At 35.6% G+C, this 20,960-nt stretch overlaps 1 protein-coding gene across 1 annotated transcript; it reads left to right on the forward strand.

Moving 5' to 3' along the window:
* Window positions 1-149: 149 nt before the first annotated feature.
* On the forward strand, window positions 150-20,714 carry KLRF2 (killer cell lectin like receptor F2). The gene is given in 8 exon segments (XM_036865877.1): window positions 150-235; window positions 2,293-2,324; window positions 4,128-4,193; window positions 17,677-17,795; window positions 17,797-17,826; window positions 18,095-18,207; window positions 19,208-19,245; window positions 20,558-20,714. Coding segments are annotated over 8 exon segments (594 nt in total). The 3' UTR covers window positions 20,668-20,714.
* The last annotated feature ends 246 nt before the right edge of the window (window positions 20,715-20,960 follow it).

Consider the following 20,960-nt stretch of genomic DNA (forward strand, 5'->3'; position numbering starts at 1 on the left):
GACACTGTTTCCTTTTCGAATCTCTCCTCATCAGAATTTTGAAATGATTTCCTATTTCGCCTCAATATATGTAAATATAGTCGTCTTGGTGTCTGTGGGGAATTCGGTCCAGATCCTCCCCTCCCTGCCGCGGATACCAAAATCCGGGGATGCTCAAGTTCCTTACCGTCTACTCTCCCGCCCGCCTTGGAATTCTCCATCCACGGATTCCCATCCGCAGCTGCTTTAATCCCCGGTGTGTAAACTGCAGATATGGAGGGTGAAATGTATTTATATTAAGAAGAAAACTAAAGAAAAGCAGCTGGTGTCCCACAGGCTGCTTCGGGATCAACACCACATTTGTCTGACTGGCACACTGAGAGGGGAAAAGGAAATAAGAACAGAGAGGAAAGTGGAGTACAAAGGAATGAAAAGAAAGAAAACGTGAAGAGAATAAGAAGTGAAGGATTAAACTCTTCTGGTGGTCTCAAATATATACCTTTGGTCACTTCTGTCATCACCCAAAGTGAAATTATACAAGGTAAACTGCAGAAGGAAGGACAGATAAAATTGTTTCCATTTGGGGACAGAAAGAAGACACAAATTTGGAAGGAAAAATGAACATATTCTACTAAGTCATGACCAAAACATACTATCCCTAGGACTATTAGGAATGCATATATAGGAGAGCACAGGAGTACCTCGTTTTATTGTGCTTTGCAGATACTGCATTTTTTTTTTTACAAATTGAAGGTTTGTGCCAACCCTGTGTTGTCAGAAGACGGTGAGCATTTTTCAGCAATAAAATATTTAATCAAGGTATGTACATTTTTTAGACATAACTATTGCACATTTAGTAGACTACAATATAGTATAAACATAACATTTATATGCACCAGGAAACCAAAAAATTCGTGTGACTTGCTTTGCTGCAATGTTATCTTTATTGCAGTGGTCTGAAACCAAAACAACTACATCTCCAAGGTTTGTGTGTGCAGGGATTGCATTATCATGGTTGAGTGAAATTTACTTTTGTTCCTGAGGAAGGTCAAGATATAAAATTTGACTCGGAGTATAAAACATTTCCAGTTCCTCAGAATGTTCCCTGATGTACCTTTGCAGTTCATTCCCCTACTCCATGGAACCAGGCAGGCCCTAACCTATCAATGGAGGTGAGTTTTGCTGGTTTTAGAATTTTATATAAATGGAAACACACAGTTTGCATTCTTTGTGAGTTTGGTGTCTTTTGCTCAGCATAATGTTTTTGAATTTCATCCATATGGTTGTACAGACCAGCAGTTCATTCTTTTTTATTGCTGCATGGTATTTCATTATGTGGATATATGAAAGTTTGTATATCATTAGCCCATTGAGTTGTTTCCAATTTTTTGCTATTGTACATTAAACTGGCATCACTGTATCTGTTAAAGTCTTTCTGTGGACATTTATTTTCTAATCTTTTGAGGAAATATCTAGGAGTAGAATTGCTAGGTCATATAGAAAATATGTATTTGTGTCTCCCCCTCTTTTTTGTGATAATAACACTTACATGTGATCTGGGAGGTGATGGCTGTGTCTATCACCTTGGTTGTGGTGATGGTATCATGTGTGTTTGCATATGTCCAAACTCATCAGATTGCATGCATTAAATACAAGTTTTTTGGTTATAAATTCTACCTCAAGCTTTTTTTTAAATGATAATATGTTTAACTTTATAAAAATATAACATTATCCAAAGAAGTTGTACTATACCCACCATTAATGTAGAACAGTTCCAGTTACTCCACATCAATGGCAACATTTGATATGGTCAGACTTTTTAACTGTAATCATTCAGGTAGGTTTGTAATATTGGGCAGTTTCTATGATGCAATTATGCCCAACGTGGCTGATTTCAAGCTACCAGTGTGACATCACTGAATACCAGAATTGAAAAGAGTTGTGTAGTAGTACACCACTACACAGTATTTCTATTATACAGATATAATAGATGGAAACAACTTCATGCATAGATAATAGTAAAAATAATCAGAAATTCATGAGTTCTGTGTTTTTATTATCTTTGTTTCTAATATGATTTATTTAACTTTAAGTTTAGATAATGTAATTTTCACTAATGGCTATGATTAATGATTGGACTTAATTATTGAAAGAGAAGTGAGGTCCTCAGAAGGAAGACCTCTTTAATTCTGTGACTAGGATAAATCATAATGATTCCCCCAGTCCATCCCTAAAGCAACTTGTATTAGTCTTCTCAGGCTGCCGTAACAAAATACCTTGTGGCTTAAACAATAGACACTTATTTTCTCACAGTTCTTGGAAATCCAAGATCGAGGTGCCAGATGGTAGGTGTCTGCTGAGATCTCTCTTCCTGGCTTACAGATGGCTGCCTTTTCACGGTGTCCTCATATTATTTTTTTCTGTGTGCAGGAAAAGAAAGCACACTCTCTGGTGTCTCATGCTTCACTAATAAGGACACCAGTCCTATGAGATTAGGGCCCAACTCAATGTCCTCACTTAACCTTAATTATCTTGATAAAACCCTATTTCCAAATACAGTCACATTGGAAGTTAGGGCTTCAATATATGAATTTGGTGGGGGACAAAATGTCGTCCTTAATTTTCCATCCTCTGGCTCCCAAACTTCATGTCCTTCTCATTGTTAAATACATCCATCCCATCCCAACAGCCTCAAGAGTCTCAGCCCATCCATCATCAATTCCAAGTCCAAAGTCTCAGCCAAATCAGATATGGTGAGGCTCTAGGTGTGATTCATCCCAAGGCAAAATTCTTCTGTACCTGTGAAACTGAAACCATCCAAGTTATGGGCCTCCATAATACAAGGATAGGAGAGGATCAAGATAGACATAAGATAGACATTCCCATTCCAAAAGGGAGAAATCAGAAAGAATAAAGGTGTGATAGGTCCCATGCCAATCCAATCCTAGTGAGGCAAACTCCATTAGCTCTTAAGGCTCAAGAATATTCTCTTTGACCTGATGTTCTGCCCTCCGGACCCACCGGGACAGCAGTGTCATCCCCAGGGCCTTAGGTGGAGGCCCTGCCTCCTCTACTCTGATGACAGCCTTGTCCCTGAGGCTCTGAGAGGGGACAGCCTGGCCTGCTGAAGCTGAGGAGGTGGCCTCACACTCAGAAATCGAGGAGGAAAAAGTCTTGTCCCCCACTCCCCACCCCTGCTTGTTTCTGTATGCTCTGGGCCTAGGGTGGGAGTGGTAGCCCTGATGATCTCCAAATTGTCTTCAGGACCATCCTTCTTGAAGGATAAAGCATGTTGACAGCCGGATAGCTGCATAGAATCCCAGAAGTCTGAGAACCTTCCTTTATTTCATCCTACCTCTGCTCCCTTTATTTCAAACTTGCAGTGTCTCTGCTGGTGTATTTCTACCTCTATCCCTGGCTTCTGATGATATGGTTAATTACAATCATGGATAATCTCTTTATGGAGTGGTTGTCCAGCCACACCCTTGGTATCTTCTCCAGAGCATGCTTTCTCATTTTCTGTATATGGATAGGCTGAGAATTTTCCAAATCCTCAATTTCTGGTTCCTCTTTGCTTAATGATTTCTGAATTATCTCTCTCCTCTCACATTTTACTATAAGTAGTAAGGACAAACCAGGCAGGACCTTCAACACTTTGCTTAGATATCTCCTCAGCTAAGTATCCAATTTCACTGCTCACAATTTCTACCTTCCACAAAACACTAGAACATAATTCATCCAAGTTATCTGCCACTTTATAATGAGGTAGTTGAAAAGAATCAAACAAAATAGCCACCTTTACCTTGCACCGTAGAGAATTTTAACCAGAAATGAACAAGTCTTTCCATTTTCATTCACCAACATATCCTGTGTGGTTTTAGACAGCAGTGCCTGAGTAAATTTTGATTATTTTTGGACTTCCTTTTAGTTTTTGGTTCATTGTGCCTAGGAGAAATATCCAAGGCTGAGGCTATTCTCCATTTTCTTTTCCCATTTTCTGGGTAATATCACATGAAAACATTCGAGGAAATGGAGAATGAAGATGGTTATATTAGGAGATATATGTATATGTATAGCTGATTCACGTTGCTGTACAGTAGAAACTAACACAATATTGTAAAGCCACTATACTCCAATAAAAATTAAAGAAAAAAAAGATGGCTATATGCTGCTGGAATTCAAGAATCGCTTCAAATCCAGAAAAAGTTCTAAAGGTAGGAATATTGTTCCCCTTCATTCACACTCCAGTTTAAAATTGAGTTATTCTCTTAGGAGAATAATTATCTTTGATATTTTTAAGTGCTAAAATTAACCATATTCTGGCATTTTAAAAGACGTTCATAAATTGTCTAAGATAAATTGTTCAGACTCATGTAAGCATCAACAGTAAAAAGACAATTCTGCAACCATGATGCCAGAGAAATGCTAACAGCATAATGTATAATCCCATCAAAGTAGTAGCATGAGAATAAGAATGTAACTTTCAACTAAAAGGTCAAAAATAGTATTTTTACATAAATTATTTCTCCTACAAAACATAAGAAAGAGACGCAACTATCTGGGTGTGTTATCTACATGAAGAGGTAGGTTATACTTCGAAGGTAAAGAACAAGTACTGATGGTGGGAGTAGCAGTGGTATATAGTGTTTTACAGCCCTAAAAGCATTTTTATACAGACATGTTGTATTTTTTAATCTTCACAAAACATCGATGGGATTGGCAGAATAATCCATTGGAAATGAGGGTAGGGTAAGAAAAAAGAAAACATTTATCTTTGCTCCTTGAGGCTGCTGTATCTGGGACAAGGTTGTTTTTGGGGTTTTGGTCTTTATTTTAGATCTGTTACAAGTTCTATAGACAAGTTTAATAAACAACATACTAGTGTCTAAATTTACTCTTTCTAAAATAAATTATTTTATTTTATTTTTTTAACATCTTTATTGGAGTATAGTTGTTTACAATCTTGTGTTAGTTTCTGCTGTATAACAAAGTGAATCAGCTATGTGTATACATATATCCCCATATCCCCAACCTCTTGAGCCTCCTTCCCACCGTCCCTACCCCACCGCTCTAGGTCATCGCAAATCACTAAGCTGATCTCCCTGTGCTATGCAGCTGCTTCCCACTAGCTATCTATTTTACATTTGGTAGTGTATATATGTCAATGCTACTCTTTCACTTCGTCCCAGGTTACCCTTCCCCCTCTTCATGTCCTCAAGTCCATTCTCTACGTCTGTGTCTTTTTTCCTGTCCTGCCCCTAGGGTCATCAGAACAATGTCTTTTTTAGATTCCATATATATGGGTTAGCATATGGTATTTGTTTTTCTCTTTCTGACTTACTTCACTCTGTAGGACAGACTCTAGGTCCACCCACCTCACTACAAATAACTTAATTTCATTTCTTTTTATGGCTGAGTAATATTCCATTGCATATATGTGCCACATCTTCTTTATCCATTCATCTGTTGATGGACACTTAGGTTGCTTCCATGTCCTGGCTATTGTAGCTAGTGCTGCAATGAACATTGTGGTACATGTCTCTTTTTGAATTATGGTTTTCTCAGGGTATATGCCCAGTAGTGGGATTGCTGGCTCATATGCTAGTTCTATTTTTAGCTTTTGAAGGAACTTCCATACTGTTCTCCATAGAGGCTGGATCAATTTACATTCCCACCAACAGTGCAGGAGGATTGCCTTTTCTCCACACCATCTCCAGCATTTAATGTTTGTAGATTTTTTGATGATGGCCATTCTGACGAGTGTGAGGTGACACCTCATTGTAGTTTTGATTTTCATTCCTCTAATGATTAGTGATGTTGAGCATCCTTTCATGTGTTTGTGGCAGTCTGTATATCTTCTTTGGAGAAATGTCTATTCAGGTCTTCTGCCCGTTTTTGGATTGGGTTGTTTGTTTTTTTGATATTGAGTTGTATGAGCTACTTGTATATTTTGGAGATTAATCCTTTGTCAGTTGCTTCGTTTGCAAATATTTTCTCCCATTCTGAGAGCTGTCTTTTCATCCTGTTTATGGTTTCCTTTGCTGTGCAAAAGCTTTTGAGTTTCCTTAGGTCCCATTTGTTTATGTTTGTTTTTATTTCCATTACTCTAGGAGGTGAGTCAAAAAGGATCTTGCTATGATTTATGCCATAGTGTGTTCTGCCTGTGTTTTCCTCTAAGAGTTTTATAGTCTCTGGCCTTATATTTAATCCATTTTGAGTTTATTTTTGTGTATGGTGTTAGGAAGTGTTCTAATTTCATTCTTTTACATGTAGCTGTTCAGTTTTCCCAGCACCACTTACTGAAGAGGCTGTCTTTTCTCCATTGTATATTCTTGCCTCCTCTGTCAAAGATAAGGTGACCATATGTGCATGGGTTTATCTCTGGGCTTTCTATCCTGTTCCATTGATCTATATTTGTGTTTTTGTGCCAATACCATACTGTCTTGATTACTGTAGCTTTGTAGTATAGTCTGAGGTCAGGGAGCCTGATTCCTCCAGCTTTGTTTGTCTTTCTCAAGATTTCTTTGGCTATTCGGGGTCTTTTGTGTTTCCATACAAATTGTGAAATTTTTTGTTCTAGTTCTGTGAAAAATGCCATTGGTAGTTTGATAGGGGTTGCATTGGATCTGTAGATTGCTTTGGGTAGTAGAGTCATTTTCACAATGTTGATTCTTCCAATCCAAGAGCATGGTATATCTCACCATCTGTTTGTATCGTCTTTGATTTCTTTTATCAGTGTCTTATAATTTTCTACATACAGGTCTTTTGTCTCCTTAGGTAGGTTTATTCCTGGGTATTTTATTCTTTTGGTTGCAATGGTAAATGGGAGTGTTTCCTTAATTTCTCTTTCAGATTTTTCGTTGTTAGTGTATAGGAATACAACAGACTTCTGTGCAGTAATTTTGTATCCTGCTACTTTACCAAACTCATTGATTAGCTCTAGGAGTTTTCTGGTAGCATCTTTAGGATTCTCTAAGTATAATATCATGTGATCTGCAAACATGACAGTTTTACTTCTTCTTTCCTGATTTGGATTCCTTTTATTTCTTTTTCTTCTATGATTGCTGTGGCTAAAACTTCCAAAACTGTGTTGAATTATATAGCAGTGAAACTGGGCAACCTTGTCTTTTTCCTGATCTTAGAAGAAATGGTTTCAGGTTTTCACCTTTAAGAATGATGTTGGCTGTGGGTTTGACATATATGGCCTGTATTATGTTAAGGTAGGTTCTCTCTATGCCCATTTTCTGGCAAGTTTTTATCATAAATAGGTGTTGAATTTTGTCGAAAGCTTTTTATGCATCTATTGAGATTATCATGTTTTTTATCCTTCAGTTTGTTAATATGGTGTATCACATTGATTGATTTGCATATATTGAAGAATCCTTGCACTCCTGGGATAAACCCCACTTGACCATGGTGTATGATCCTTTTAATGTGCTGTTGGTTTGTGTTTGCTAGTATTTTGTTGAGGATTTTTACATCTATGTTCATCAGTGATATTGGTCTGTAGTTTTCTTTTTTTGTGACATCTTTGTCTGGTTTTGGTATCAGGGTGATGGTGGCCTCGTAGAATGAGTTTGGGAGTGTTTCTCCCTCTGCTATATTTTGGAAGAGTTTGAGAAAGATAGGTGTTAGCTCTTCTCTAAATGTTTGATAGAATTCACCTGTGAAGCCATCTAGTCCCAGGCTTTTGTTTGTTGGAAGATTTTTAATCACAGTTTCAATTTCAGTGCTTGTGCTTGGTCTGTACATATTTTCTATTTCTTTCTGGTTCAGTCTTGTAAGGTTGTACTTTTCTAGGAATTTGTCCATTTCTTCCAGGTTGTCCATTTTATTGGCATATAGTTGCTGGTAGTAGTCTTTCATGATTCTTTGTATTTCTGCAGTGTCAGTTGTTACTTCCGCTTTTTCATTTCTAGTTCTGCTGATCTGAGTCTTCTCCATTTTTTTACTTGATGAGCCTGGCTAATGGTTCATCAATTTAGTTTATCTTCTCAGAGAACCAGCTTTTAGTTTTATTGATCTTTGCTATTGTTTCCTTCATTTCTTTTCCATTTATTTCTGATCTGATCTTTATGATTTCTTTCCTTCTGCTAGCTTTGGAGTTTTTTTGTTCTTCTTTCTCTAATTGCTTTAGGTGTAAGGTTCGGTTGTTTATTTGAGATGTTTCTTGTTTCTTGAGGTAGGATTGTATTGCTACAAACTTCCCTTTTAGAACTGCTTTTGCTGCATCCCATAGGTTTTGGGTCGTCATGTTTTCATTGTCATTTGTTTCTAGGTATTTTCTGATTTCCTCTTTGATTTCTTCAGTGATCTCTGGGTTATTTAGTAACATATTGTTTAGCCTCCATGTGTTTGTATTTTTTACAGTTTTTTTTTCTGTAATTGATATCTAGTCTCATAGCATTGTGGTCGGAAAGATACTTGATATGATTTCAATTTTCTTAAAATTACTGAGGCTTGATTTGTGACCCAAGATATGATCTGTTCTGGAGAATATACCATGAGCAATTGAGAAGAAAGTGTATTCTGTTGTTTTTGGATGGAATGTCCTAAAAATATCAATTAAGTCCATCTGGTCTAATGTGTCATTTAAAGCTTGTGTTTCCTTATTTATCTCAATTTGGATGATCTGTCCATTGGTGAAAGTGAGGTGTTAAAGTCCCCTACGATTATTGTGTTACTGTCAGTTTCCCCTTTTATGACTGTTAGCATTTGCCTTATGTATTGAGGTGCTCCTATGTTGGGTGCATAAAGATTTACAATTGTTATATCTTCTTCTTGGATTAATCCCTTGATCATTATGTAGTGTCCTTCTTTGTCTATTGTAATAGTCTTTATTTTAAAGTCTATTTTGTCTGATATGAGAATTGCTACTCCAGCTTTCTTTTGATTTCCATTTGCATGGAATATCTTTTTCCATCCCCTCACTTTCAGTCTGTATGTGTCCCTAGGTCTGAAGTGGGTCTCTTGTAGGCAGCATATATATGGATCTTGTTTTTGTATCCATTCAGCCAGTCTATGTCTTTTGGTTGGAGCATTTAATCCATTTACATTTAAGGTAATTATCAATATGTATGTTCTTATTACCATTTTCTTAATTGTTTTGTGTTTGTTTTTGTAGGTCTTTTCCTTCTCTTGTGTTTCCTGCCTAGAGAAATACCTTTAGCATTTGTTGTAAAGCTGGTGTGGTGGTGCTGAATTCTCTTAACTTTTGCTTGTCTATAAAGCTTTTGATTTCTCCATCACGTCTGAATGAGGTCCTTGCTGGGTAGAGTAATCTTGTTTGTAGCTTTTTCCCTTTCATCCCTTTAAATATGTCCTGCCACTCCCTTCTGGCTTGCAGAGTTTCTGCTGAAAGATCAGCTGTTAACCTTATGGGGATTCCCTTTTATGTTATTTGTTGCTTTTCCCATGCTGCTTTTAACATCTTCTTTTGTATTTAATTTTGATAGCTTGATTAATATGTGTCTTGGCGTGTTTCTCCTTGTATTTATCCTGTATGGGACTCTCTGCACTCCCTGCACTTGACTGACCTTTTCCTTTCCCATGTTAGGGAAGTTTTCAACTATAATCTCTTCAAATATTTTCTCAGACCCTTTCTTTTTCTCTTCTTCCTCTGGGACCCCTATAATTCGAATGTTGGTGTGTTTAATGTTGTCTCAGAGGTCTCTGAGGCTGTCCTCAATTCTTTTCATTCTTTTTTCTTTATTCTACTGTGCAGCAGTTATTTCCACTATTTTATCCTGCAGGTCACTTATCCGTTCTTCTGCCTCAGTTATTCTGCCATTGATCCCTTCTAGAGAATTTTTAATTTCATTTATTGTGTTGTTCATCATTGCTTGTTTGTTCTTTAGTTCTTCTAGGTCCTTGTTAAACGTTTCTTGTATTTTCTCCATTCTATTTCTGAGATTTTGCATCATCTTTACTATCATTACTCTGAATTCTTTTTCAGGTAGCCTGCTATTTCCTCTTCATTTGTTTGGTCTGGTTGGTTTTTACCTTGTTCCTTCATCTGCTGTGTGTTTCTGTGTCTTCTCATATTGTTTAACTTACTGTGTTTGGGGTCTCCTTTTCACAGGCTCCAAGTTCTTAGTTCCTGTTTATTTTGGTGTCTGCCCCCAGTGGCTAAGGTTGGTTCAGTTGGTTGTGTAGGCTTCCATGTGGAGGGGACTGGTGCCTGTGTTCTGGTAGGTGGAGCTGGATCTTGTCCTTCTGGTGGGCAAGGCCGCATCTGGTGGTGTGTTTTGGGGTGTCTATGAACTTAGTATGACTTTATGCATCCTCTCTGCTGATGGGTGCGGTTGTGTTCCTGTCTTGCTAGTTGTTTGGCATGGGGCATCTAGCACTGGAGCTTGCTGGCCATTGGGTTGAGCTGGGTCTAAGTGTTGAGACAGAGATCTCTGGAAGAGCTCTTCAGCAAGAGCTCTTGATATTATGTGGGGCTGGGATGTCTCTGTGGGTCCAGTGTTCTGGACTTGGCTCTCCCACCTTGGAGGGTGAGGCCCAACACCCGGCTGGTGCACCAAGACCCTGCCAGTCACATGACTCAGAAGAAAAGGAAGAAAATAAAAGAAAACCAAAAAAACCCCAAGAACAAACAGGTAGAACTCCAAACCAAATGGTAAAATGAAACTAAATGGACAAAATCACAGAAACATACACATACACACTTATAAAAAGGGAAAACAAACAAACTAAAAAACTAAAAAAAAAAAGAAGAAAACGAACAAACAGAATCCTAGGAAAATGGTAAAAGTAAACCTAAACAGACAAAATCACATAAAGAAACATACACATACACACTCACAAAAAGAGAAAAAAGGAAAAAAATAAAATAAATAAATAAATAATCAAAATATAAAAGGAAGAGAGCAACCAAAGCAATAAACAGATCCACTAATAAAAACTGGTTAATAATTATTTGAATATCAAATCACTTGACGTTCTCATTGTCAATAGTATGGCAGGTTGTCTGGCTAGAATGCTTCTAAACTGAGATAATATTCTTATGATGTCTGCATATAAAAAGGTATCTTTATTTTGTTTGTGGAAAGCATATATATATCCATCTTATTCAAAAGTGCTAGCAATCTGGACAAAAATAGATAAAATTGAAAGAGGATAGTAACATAATATCCCTGTTTAACATATTTGGAAGTTCTCTGTTTACCCCTCTGTAAAGAGACCATTCCTGCCAATGCTGAGCCAAGGGAGTACTACAACATAAATTCTAGATAAGCATCATTAATCAGAGATCTATGCTGTTTAGGTTGATGCTGAGTCCTGTCCAAAATATCAAAGCCAGGAAGATAAAATATAGCATATGTAAAAGTGGAATAACATGGCAATATTCCCAGTACAGTGACTGGTACATAATAGAACTTCAATAAATGTCCTTTTATTTGTATAGTGAGACATTAAAATGAATAATATACATGACAGTACCTGATATATATATATTATTCTATGTATAGAATATAAATTATATATTTTATACACTAATACCTAATGCTTTTAATATATTACAGTACATTATATATGCATTATATATTATTCATATATTTATAAAATATAAAATATATGTATACATAAATAATATATTCTATATATTATATAGAGAATTTAATAAATCATTTTAAGCCATCAAAAAAATCACCAAATAATTAGCAAAGCAAGACAATTACAATACAATCCAACACATTCAATAACATTGTTTTGTACTGTAAATATTTTTTATTTTCAATTAATCATAAGTTTCAGTCATAAATTAGGTTATAAATTAAAATTATAAAATAAAGATTAAATTAAAATATATTAAAGGGAAAAGATTATACATAAATTAATCATAAATTCTAATGCTGTCTAAAATGAACATGGATTTTTCTCTGTAATAAAAATAAAACAGAAAAATGTTTATAAAGTGAACAATCACAGAGTTCTAAAATTACTGAAAAAACATTTCAAAGTTTCAGATTTCTTCCTGTATCTGCATGTTACTGTCTCATGCTAGTACTTGGATACATTGGGATCCTTATTTTCATGACAGCAGTGATTGGCCTGAACTTTTGGGGTGAGTATGGAGTCTTTATTTTTTCACTTTCAGAAAAAAAAAATTGATCTTTAATTTCTTTTAATATCAAGATAAGCTCCACACTGTAGCTCAATATTGGTAAATTAAACTGGCCAGTCATATATGTCATATTATAAAGTTATTTTTAAATTAAGAAAAATTAAGAAACACTCAAATATAAAATTAACATTTATTCCACATCTCTTCTTATGAAGAACCTCCAGTAAAAGATTGACATTTTATAAAAAATTAATGATGTATTTTTACAAAAACTATGTGCTCACTGGTATCACTCTGAGAGACAATTGTTTGAAAGTATCTGCACTTTTTTTTTCTGAAGTAGTATTTAATGTGTGTATTCTATAGTTGTTCTCTTTGAAACAATCAGACTAATTCATGGTTTCTAAAACTTTCTTTCTCTTGAAACCGTAGTTCTTGAAAATATAGGGCTCGATCATTCTCTTTGAGAAAGATGCTATTGAGAGAAAACCAATAAAATTTAACACATTGATGAAATATTAGTAGGGACAATATTCTTTCCTGTTGATATTTTTATTCTAATAAGTTAGTGGCAATTTTAATATTCATGTTTCTATTAAGTTTGTGCTTGTACTTTGACCAGTTTAAAAATATTTTCCATGCTTCCAGTTCAAAACAAAGTATTGACAATAAATATTTACATACACTCCTTCCCAAGATTTTATATTAGAATAGTAAAAAAAATAATAATAACAAAATAGAATAAATTAATAGCACAGAATGAAAGGGAAGAAAATTCTAAAGAAAATGAAAAGCTGATGGAATAGTGCTATTGGCTAAATCAATGGAGAGAACCACAGTTCAGAGAAAGGGTGATAGATAGCTACAGTCTGGATGAAAGCCCTTCCTCACAGCCAAACCCAGGCAGGACACCACTTTCAGAGCTAAGAGTACAGAGTGTAAAGAGAAGTCTAAAGCAAAGTAATTAATGGAAAGACTTTAAGGAACGCTCTTTTAGACTGGTGTCTCGACAACCCCTTACTCCACTTACACTGTGGCATTTGCCACCCTATTGCATCAAAAACAAACAGACAAACAAACAAAAATGCTCTTAAAACATATATATATATGTCTATATATATATATATATAAAACTAGATACATAAGCTAGGGCTCCTCTTTTGTAGAGTGTTGGTTGGTACAGTAGGGTGTATGTCTCCTTGTTTTGGTTCTGGAGTGGGCAAGGGGAGTAGTGTATTGGTCTATTGACCATCTTAGCTATTTCCTATGTCTTTTCTATCTAAAAACTCATGGTAGCTAACCAAATATTACAGAGCATAGAGTAATTGTCCAAAAAAATCAATAAATATAAATAAATATGAGAATATCTGAGACAAAAACACAAAATAATGTCATCTAAGAATGACAATATTTCTTTAAAAATTTCTCAGAAGACAAGAAAGGGGAAAAAAGTAGATATGAAATAATAAATAATAATAATAATATTTAAAAATTCAGGGGAAAAAGCAAACTCCCAAAACACAAGGTTTCAGCTTACAAGAGCCCACAAAATTCAGAATAAGATACAAAAATAGATATAAATAGATAGATTATGGATGGATGAATGGATGATGGATGGATGGATGGATGGACTGATAGATGATAGATAAATAGATGATATAGATAGATAGATGATAGGCAGATTAGATAGATAGATAGATAGATAGATAGAATAGATTGAGTGTATTTCAGGACACCATGGGTAAAGACATAATCCTAAAAGTTTACATGAAGAATTCATTTTCTACCAAAGAAAAGACAAATTTGCATCAGATTTTTAAATGTACATAAAAAGATACCACTTTAACACTGTAGCAGTGTTCTCAGAATTATAAACAAACTTGATTTTAACTTAAGTTTTCCATGCATTCTTTTGGAACAAATAAGGGGATGGGGCTAATTTTAGATAGAGTGAAGCTAGCCCAAGAATGTAATGAAAAGACATGTCAGATTATCAGCAGTCCTGTGTTCCTGAAAAACAATTAATTCAGTTCGTATGAAACAATCTATAGATAATACAAATAAGAAGCTGAAGGAACTTGATATGGTAAAAAGGAGGCTTTTTGTGTGTGTCTGCAACAAGATGAAATAACATTAATTAAAAACTTCACTGGAAAAAATAATATACAAAAAAGTAATAGGTATGAAGTTTAAGAATGCACACAATATTTAGAATTTTGATTAGTACTTAAAGAAGTAAAAACAGATATGGTAAAAAGTGGTTAATTCCGGGGAAGGAGGAGAGTAGAGGCATAGCAGAAGAGAGAATTTTGAATTTTTATTTGCGTGCCTTTATTTTGTGCTAGTTTTTTATTCTCATATACCTAGATTGCTATTCACTGACTCAGTGATTAGGAACACGGGCAGTGGAGACCAACTAACTGGGTTGGAATTTCAGCTCTGATACTTATCTGTTGTACGACTTTAGGAAAGTCATGTAATCTCTGTGTGACTCACTTTCTCGTCTGTAAATTGAGGGTGATAATAACATCTATGTCATAAGGTTTTGTTTTATTATATTCTTAGATTTGCATTATGAGAAATATAACTAAAAGTAGAGGGAATTATATAATAAATCTCCATGTGCCTTTCAAATGGCATCAACAACTATCAATATGTAATGAATATTATTTCATCTATGTCTCCACCAACATCATTCTCCCAAACTAGATTTTACTAAAGCAAATACCAGGTATCACGCCATTTAATAGTTACATATTTTCGTATGTGATTCTTACAGTTAAGGGCTTAACACAATCCCAGTGTCACCATAAGTCCTGTGCTCATTTTCTCTTAATGTGTAACAAATTGTCATACACCTAGCAGTTTAAAATCACAATTTATTGCCTCAGAGTTTCCATGGGTTGGGAGTCTGGGCACAGCCTAACTTGGTCTTCTATTCAGGATCTCACAGGATACAGTTTAGTTGTTGACCAGACCATGCACCTTTCTGGATCTAAGGTTCTTCTTCAAGCCCATGCAGTTGTTGGTACAATTCAGTCACTTGTGGCTGTAGACTGCAGTCACAGCTTTCTTGCTGGCTCTTACACAGGGCTGCTCTAAGCTCCTAGAGGGCCCCTGCATTTCCTTGCTAATGACAAACTCTTGTACATCCTCTCAAGTTATGGAAGCTTAATTCTTCAAAGACAATAGGAGTTATCTATCTCTTCTGAAAAAGCCCACTCCCCTTCTTAAGTTCTCATAGCTGATTAAGTCAGACCTACCTGGGATAATCTCTCTTTTCATCAACTCAAAATCAACTAATTGTGGACTTTTCTTTAGTCTTCAAAATACCTTCATCTTGTCATATAATATAACTTACTCATGGGAATGATATCCCATCATATTCACAGGCTCAAATCACACTGAAGGAGAGCAAATTACACAGGACAGCAAGCTTGAGGCCATTTTATTTTTTTCCAGCTTTATTGAGATATAATTGACATATGACATTATATAAGTTTAAGGTGTACAATGGGTTGATTTAATACACATATATTGCAAAATGATTTCCACTTCCATCACGTCACATAATTACCATTTCTTTTTTGACGTGAGTGTGGGTGTATGTTTAAATTTTGTATATACCTAGGAGTAGAATTGTTGAGTCACGTGGCAATTCTTTGTTTAATATTTGGAGGAACTGCCACTGTTTTCCAAAGCAGCTGCACCATTTTACATTCCCACCAAGAGTGTGACTCTTGGGGCCATTTTAGAATTCTGTCTACCACAATTCCTAAAACACGATTGACAAAAACCTCTTAATATCATCTACTACCCCGTCAGCATTAAAATTTTTTTTTCCATTTCATTTGTTAGAATCAGAACAAAGACCACAACTGCATCAGTTAAAATGACTTTTAATCTATACATTCTCTTTTCTTCCTTTTATTTTCTTTTCTCAGACATTTATTTAATAGGGAAAAAAATGGGTCATGGTTGTGTCTAATTTCTCATATTCTGGATTTTTCTGTTTATATCTCTATTGTGTCATTTAACACATTCCTTTATTTTATAAAGTTGTTTTAAAAAATAAATATATGTTAGGTGCTTAGAAACCTGCTTGGCCCACAATAATGGCATTATGTGTTAGCTGTTACTATTATGCAAGGCATCTGAGATAGGAATTGATACAAAGTATTGCTCAATAAATGTTTTTCTCCATTCTCATCCCCATGACATTTCTTCTTATTATAGAACATGGTACTTGAAGCTGAATTAACTTATAATAACTCTCTGGACAAGAAGTGTCCACATTTTGTATCCTTCTTTGGTTTTAACATATTAAACTGATCTTTTGGAGTATTTTCAGTGTGTTTTGCAGCTCTAGAACTGTACTTTACTGACCAGTCTATCAGTATCCATGTAATGGAATTACTTTGTCCAAATGACTCTTTCTCACCAATAATAGTGAATAAATATCCCCTCTCCAATCATAAATTGGGATGTATATTTGAGGTTATTTTATATCTTTTAGCACATGACTACATACTTGTACAGCTGAGATGGGAATCCAATTATCCTGAGTCATCAAATATTCTTGCCAGATTATATTATTCAGGACTGGCAACTCTTGCCCTGGAACAAAGTATATTAATGAGTTAAGGATATATATAATATGTTTGATATATTGAAATTAGTCCATGATAAGTCTTTTTCAAGTCATGCTTGCTGATGTGACTTTGTTTTCCCATCTTAGTTGGACATATTAATTCAATTTCTTAAAATAAATTTTTACAAAATTTTAGGCTCAGAGATGACAGGCTAAAATATTAGCAATGAAAAGTATGACATGCCCTGACTTATAGGTATTTAATTCAATCATTCAACAATCAACAATTAGGCACTATAATTAAAGTACTATATGATAGAAGATTCAATGATGAATATGACAGTCAACTTAAGAAACTTCCAGTCAGATAAAAGATTTGGAGCTGTTCACAACTGACTGGACATGGACAGTTCATCCTTTGCTAAGTGGCACCTGAGTATTATGAGTCTTAGAGGTGGCAGAAATTATGACTGGTTAAAAGTTTTGTTTTTGAGGTGGAAATACAATTGATCATTAGAAGTATAATTTAGAGGATGAAGAAGGAAGGGAAGGCTATTCAAGGCTAAGGCAACAGTGTGAATGAAAAGCACAGGAGAATAAAAGCAACCAACACAATACGATAAGGAATGGTGATGGTAAGTAATCTCGCAGAAATGAAGTGCAGGTTGTAAGGACAGCCTCAAGGAAAAGGAATTAGAACCAGATAGTGGAGAGGTTCAAACAACAGGTTTTAATTTTCTCAATTAGTTATAAACACTTAAAAAATATTATATATTTGTCTACCCTAGTTATGAGGGGGCAGAATTCATTAGCTTTGTTCTCTGCAACCCATAGCCCAAAACCCTGCCTCCATTCCAGGAAATACACAGATTATGAATTAATTATATTCTCGTTCTGCTAATAGAGGTGTCTTTTAATCACAAAAAGTGAGTTGGCAAAAATCTGTTTTCCAGTCAATCACATTTGATTTACTATTCATGCTTTCTCTATTGACTGTACTTTAATTGCTTTTTTCCCCTACATTTTCCTTCAGGAAATAATTATGTGTGCCCAAATGACTCGCTATTGAACCAAGGGAAATGTTACAGGTTTTCAACTTCTTCTAAAACTTGGAATGAAAGTCAACATGATTGTGCAAAGCTACAGGCATATTTTGCCGGTGACTCAAAATTCAAAAGAGCTGGTGAGGAATCAAAAACAGGATCTAAGTGTCCAAGGGTGAATCGCTAAGTGCAATTCTAAGTGTGGGTGGTTTATAGTCATTGCTTTCGAACATTCCTTAATCATAATACAATTGCTATTGTTTATTTTTAAAAACCCTACTATTCTGAAAGAAATGATTATTTACCATTTCATTAATGCCTGGCTCAGTGCCTTAGTCTATAGAAGGCATCAAAATTTTTTAAAATAAATGAATGAATGAATGAATGAATACACTATTTCTCCTATAGGAGTTCATACAGAAAAGTTTAAAATCTGGACAACCTAGTTGGATTGGACTATATAGTACATCCCCAGGAAAACAATGGATGTGGATAAATGAATATTTTGTGGAACAAAAAAAGTGAGTACTTATTTGAGGGGGAGGGATGGTGGCAGTATTGATGTTTTATTCATAGAAAGGTATTTTTATTTAAGCTTCTTTGCTTTCTAGCCTTTTTTTTTTTTTTAATGGCTGTGTTGGGTCTTCGTTTCTGTGCGAGGGCTTTCTCTAGTTGCGGCAAGTGGGGGCCACTCTTCACCGCGGTGCGCGGGCCTCTCTTGTTGCGGAGCACAGGCTCCAGACGCACAAGCTCAGTAGTTGTGGCTCACGGGCCCAGCTGCTCTGCGGCACGTGGGGTCTTCCCAGACCAGGGCTCGAACCCATGTCGCCTGCGTTGGCAGGCAGATTCTCAACCACTGAGCCACCAGGGAAGCCCGCTTTCTAGTTTTTTTATCTTTCTTCTTCCTCTCCTCCTTTTCTTTTGAAAAATTTTTTCTCTCCTTTTTTTTCTTTTCTACTTCTCTTTTTCTTCTTTCCTTTCTCCCTTTCTTCTTTGCTTCCTCTCCTTCTTCTTTTAACATTTACTAATGGGAATAGAAAGTGTGTATTATGGCACCTGGAAATTATTGTCAAAATGGTAATTATTTTAAAATTGTTAACCTGATTTAAATCTCATTTAAAATAATATTAAGCAAATATTTTCTATACACAAACTGCAAAGATAAAATTCACTTATAAATAAAAGCACCTGGAATATATAAAAACATCCCTTGAGCTGAAATCAGAAAGTGTGAATTTGAAATTTTGCCCTTAGAAAATTCTTTTAAACTTGTTGATATCGATTTTTTCACATGTATGAAAAGAACAGTGAAGCTTTTCTCACAATGTTCTTGTGTGAACACTATAAGGTAATACATGTAAGAAGGCTTTACAATTCTTAAGTATCATATACATTTACATGTTCTCTGTGCTTTCATTTTCTTTACATATTACCCTGCTAGAATACCTAAGATTTGGCAAGTCTGGAGCAAGGACCATGAAGTGATAGTTCATTTCCTTCTGGATGTTTATCCATTCCTAGATATTTCTCTTCTCCATTCATTATCGTCTTTCACGAACGTAAAACTAAAGTATTGTGTGATATAGTATTCATTCTTTGGACCTGCTTTGATTGCAAACTTGACAAAAATTAGTAAGAAATACCGAGGCTCTTTTTTTCCCCTTTTATTTGGAAACAAATATGTTGTTAGGGCAACATATCTCTTTTTAAAAGCTTTCATTTAATTATTCAAGGAAAAATGATACACAGATGGTTATAACAGTGTTTGGTTTTTATTTTTTTTAAACGATAATCAGTGCCTAGAAAGAATAGTTAAGGAAACAGCTCTCTCCAAAAGTATTCTATTCACACATTTTCCTAACCTTATCATACCACTGAAGTTAACTGAGGAAATTAACAGTTATCTAAACAGTTTCTACTTTAACTTAAAAAAAAAAAATCCCTAGTTTACTGCTTCACAACTCCCACTGGTATGTAAAATACCTGTCACCATGCAGTCTTTACCAAAAACTTTCATTTTAACATCTAATTACCTTTTAAAGGAAATTATTTATGCTGCTATGTGGAAAATGAATAGATGGGAAGTGAAATTGAAACTGAAGTTCAGTTAGAAGGCTATGACCAGAAAGAAAGAGAAGTATAATAGCCTGGGCGAGAAGCGAATGGATATAAGGACTAACCTGGAGATAGGATACCCAGGACTTGCTGATACACGTAATTCGAGGGTTGAGAGGGAAGGAAGAGTCAGGGATGCTCCTGGTCTTCAGGCTTGAGCTCCCCTGGCAATGATACTCAGATAAGAGACATCCTGGGGGCTCCCCTGGTGGCGCAGTGGTTGAGAATCTGCCTGCCGATGCAGGGGACACGGGTTCGAGCCCTGGTCTGGGAAGATCCCACATGCCGCGGAGCAACTGGGCCCGTGAGCCACAACTACTGAGCCTGCGCGTCTGGAGCCTGTGCTCCGCAACAAGAGAGGCCGCGATAGTGAGAGGCCCGCGCACCGCGATGAAGAGTGGGCCCCGCTTGCCGCAACTAGAGAAAGCCCTCGCACAGAAACGAAGACCCAACACAGCCATAAATAAATAAACAAATAAATAAATAATAATTTAAAAAAAAGGTTAATTCAGGTACTTATTTAAAAAAAATAAAAGAGAGACATCCTGGAGGGGAGGGGATGGAGGACAAACAAATCAAGAATTCCCAAATACAATCACTGGCAATAAAAGAAGGGTCCATTCTAAAACCTCTGCAACATTCTGACTGCTGAAGAAAAATACCTACAGAAGTTTGGCTGGGGGAAACTTTAAGAAATCCAACCATTATTTTAAGATAAATGCTCTAAAGTCTGCCTTTTATCTCCTGGTTTTTCAGTGACTGGACCAGTTGATAACATGAGCTGTGCTGTCATAACAAGAAATCAGGTGTATTTTGAAGACTGTGACTCCAAATTTAATGGCATTTGCCAGAGAGATGTTGTCTGAACACCAAAAGCAAACCTGGGCATTTAAAGAATTGGAAGAAATATGTATGGATGTTAACAGTCCCTATTCCTTTTTTTAGCGGAATACAAATTTATTTTTTAAATACAAATAAAAATTTTTCAAGTATTTTGTTCAGACATAAAACTTCAAAATAAGAAAATATAACATTTTTAAACTAGAAAACGTAATTCCCTATCATTTCAGTGTCTAAAAGTAATTCAATTTAATCTTCTAATCCTGCTTATTCCCTATTCCTGGGTTCTAACTCTTCCTGTGTATTTGGTGAAATAATA

The sequence above is a fragment of the Balaenoptera musculus genome, chromosome 10 (assembly GCF_009873245.2).
Source record: "Balaenoptera musculus isolate JJ_BM4_2016_0621 chromosome 10, mBalMus1.pri.v3, whole genome shotgun sequence".
NCBI classification, from domain to species: Eukaryota; Metazoa; Chordata; class Mammalia; order Artiodactyla; family Balaenopteridae; genus Balaenoptera; species Balaenoptera musculus.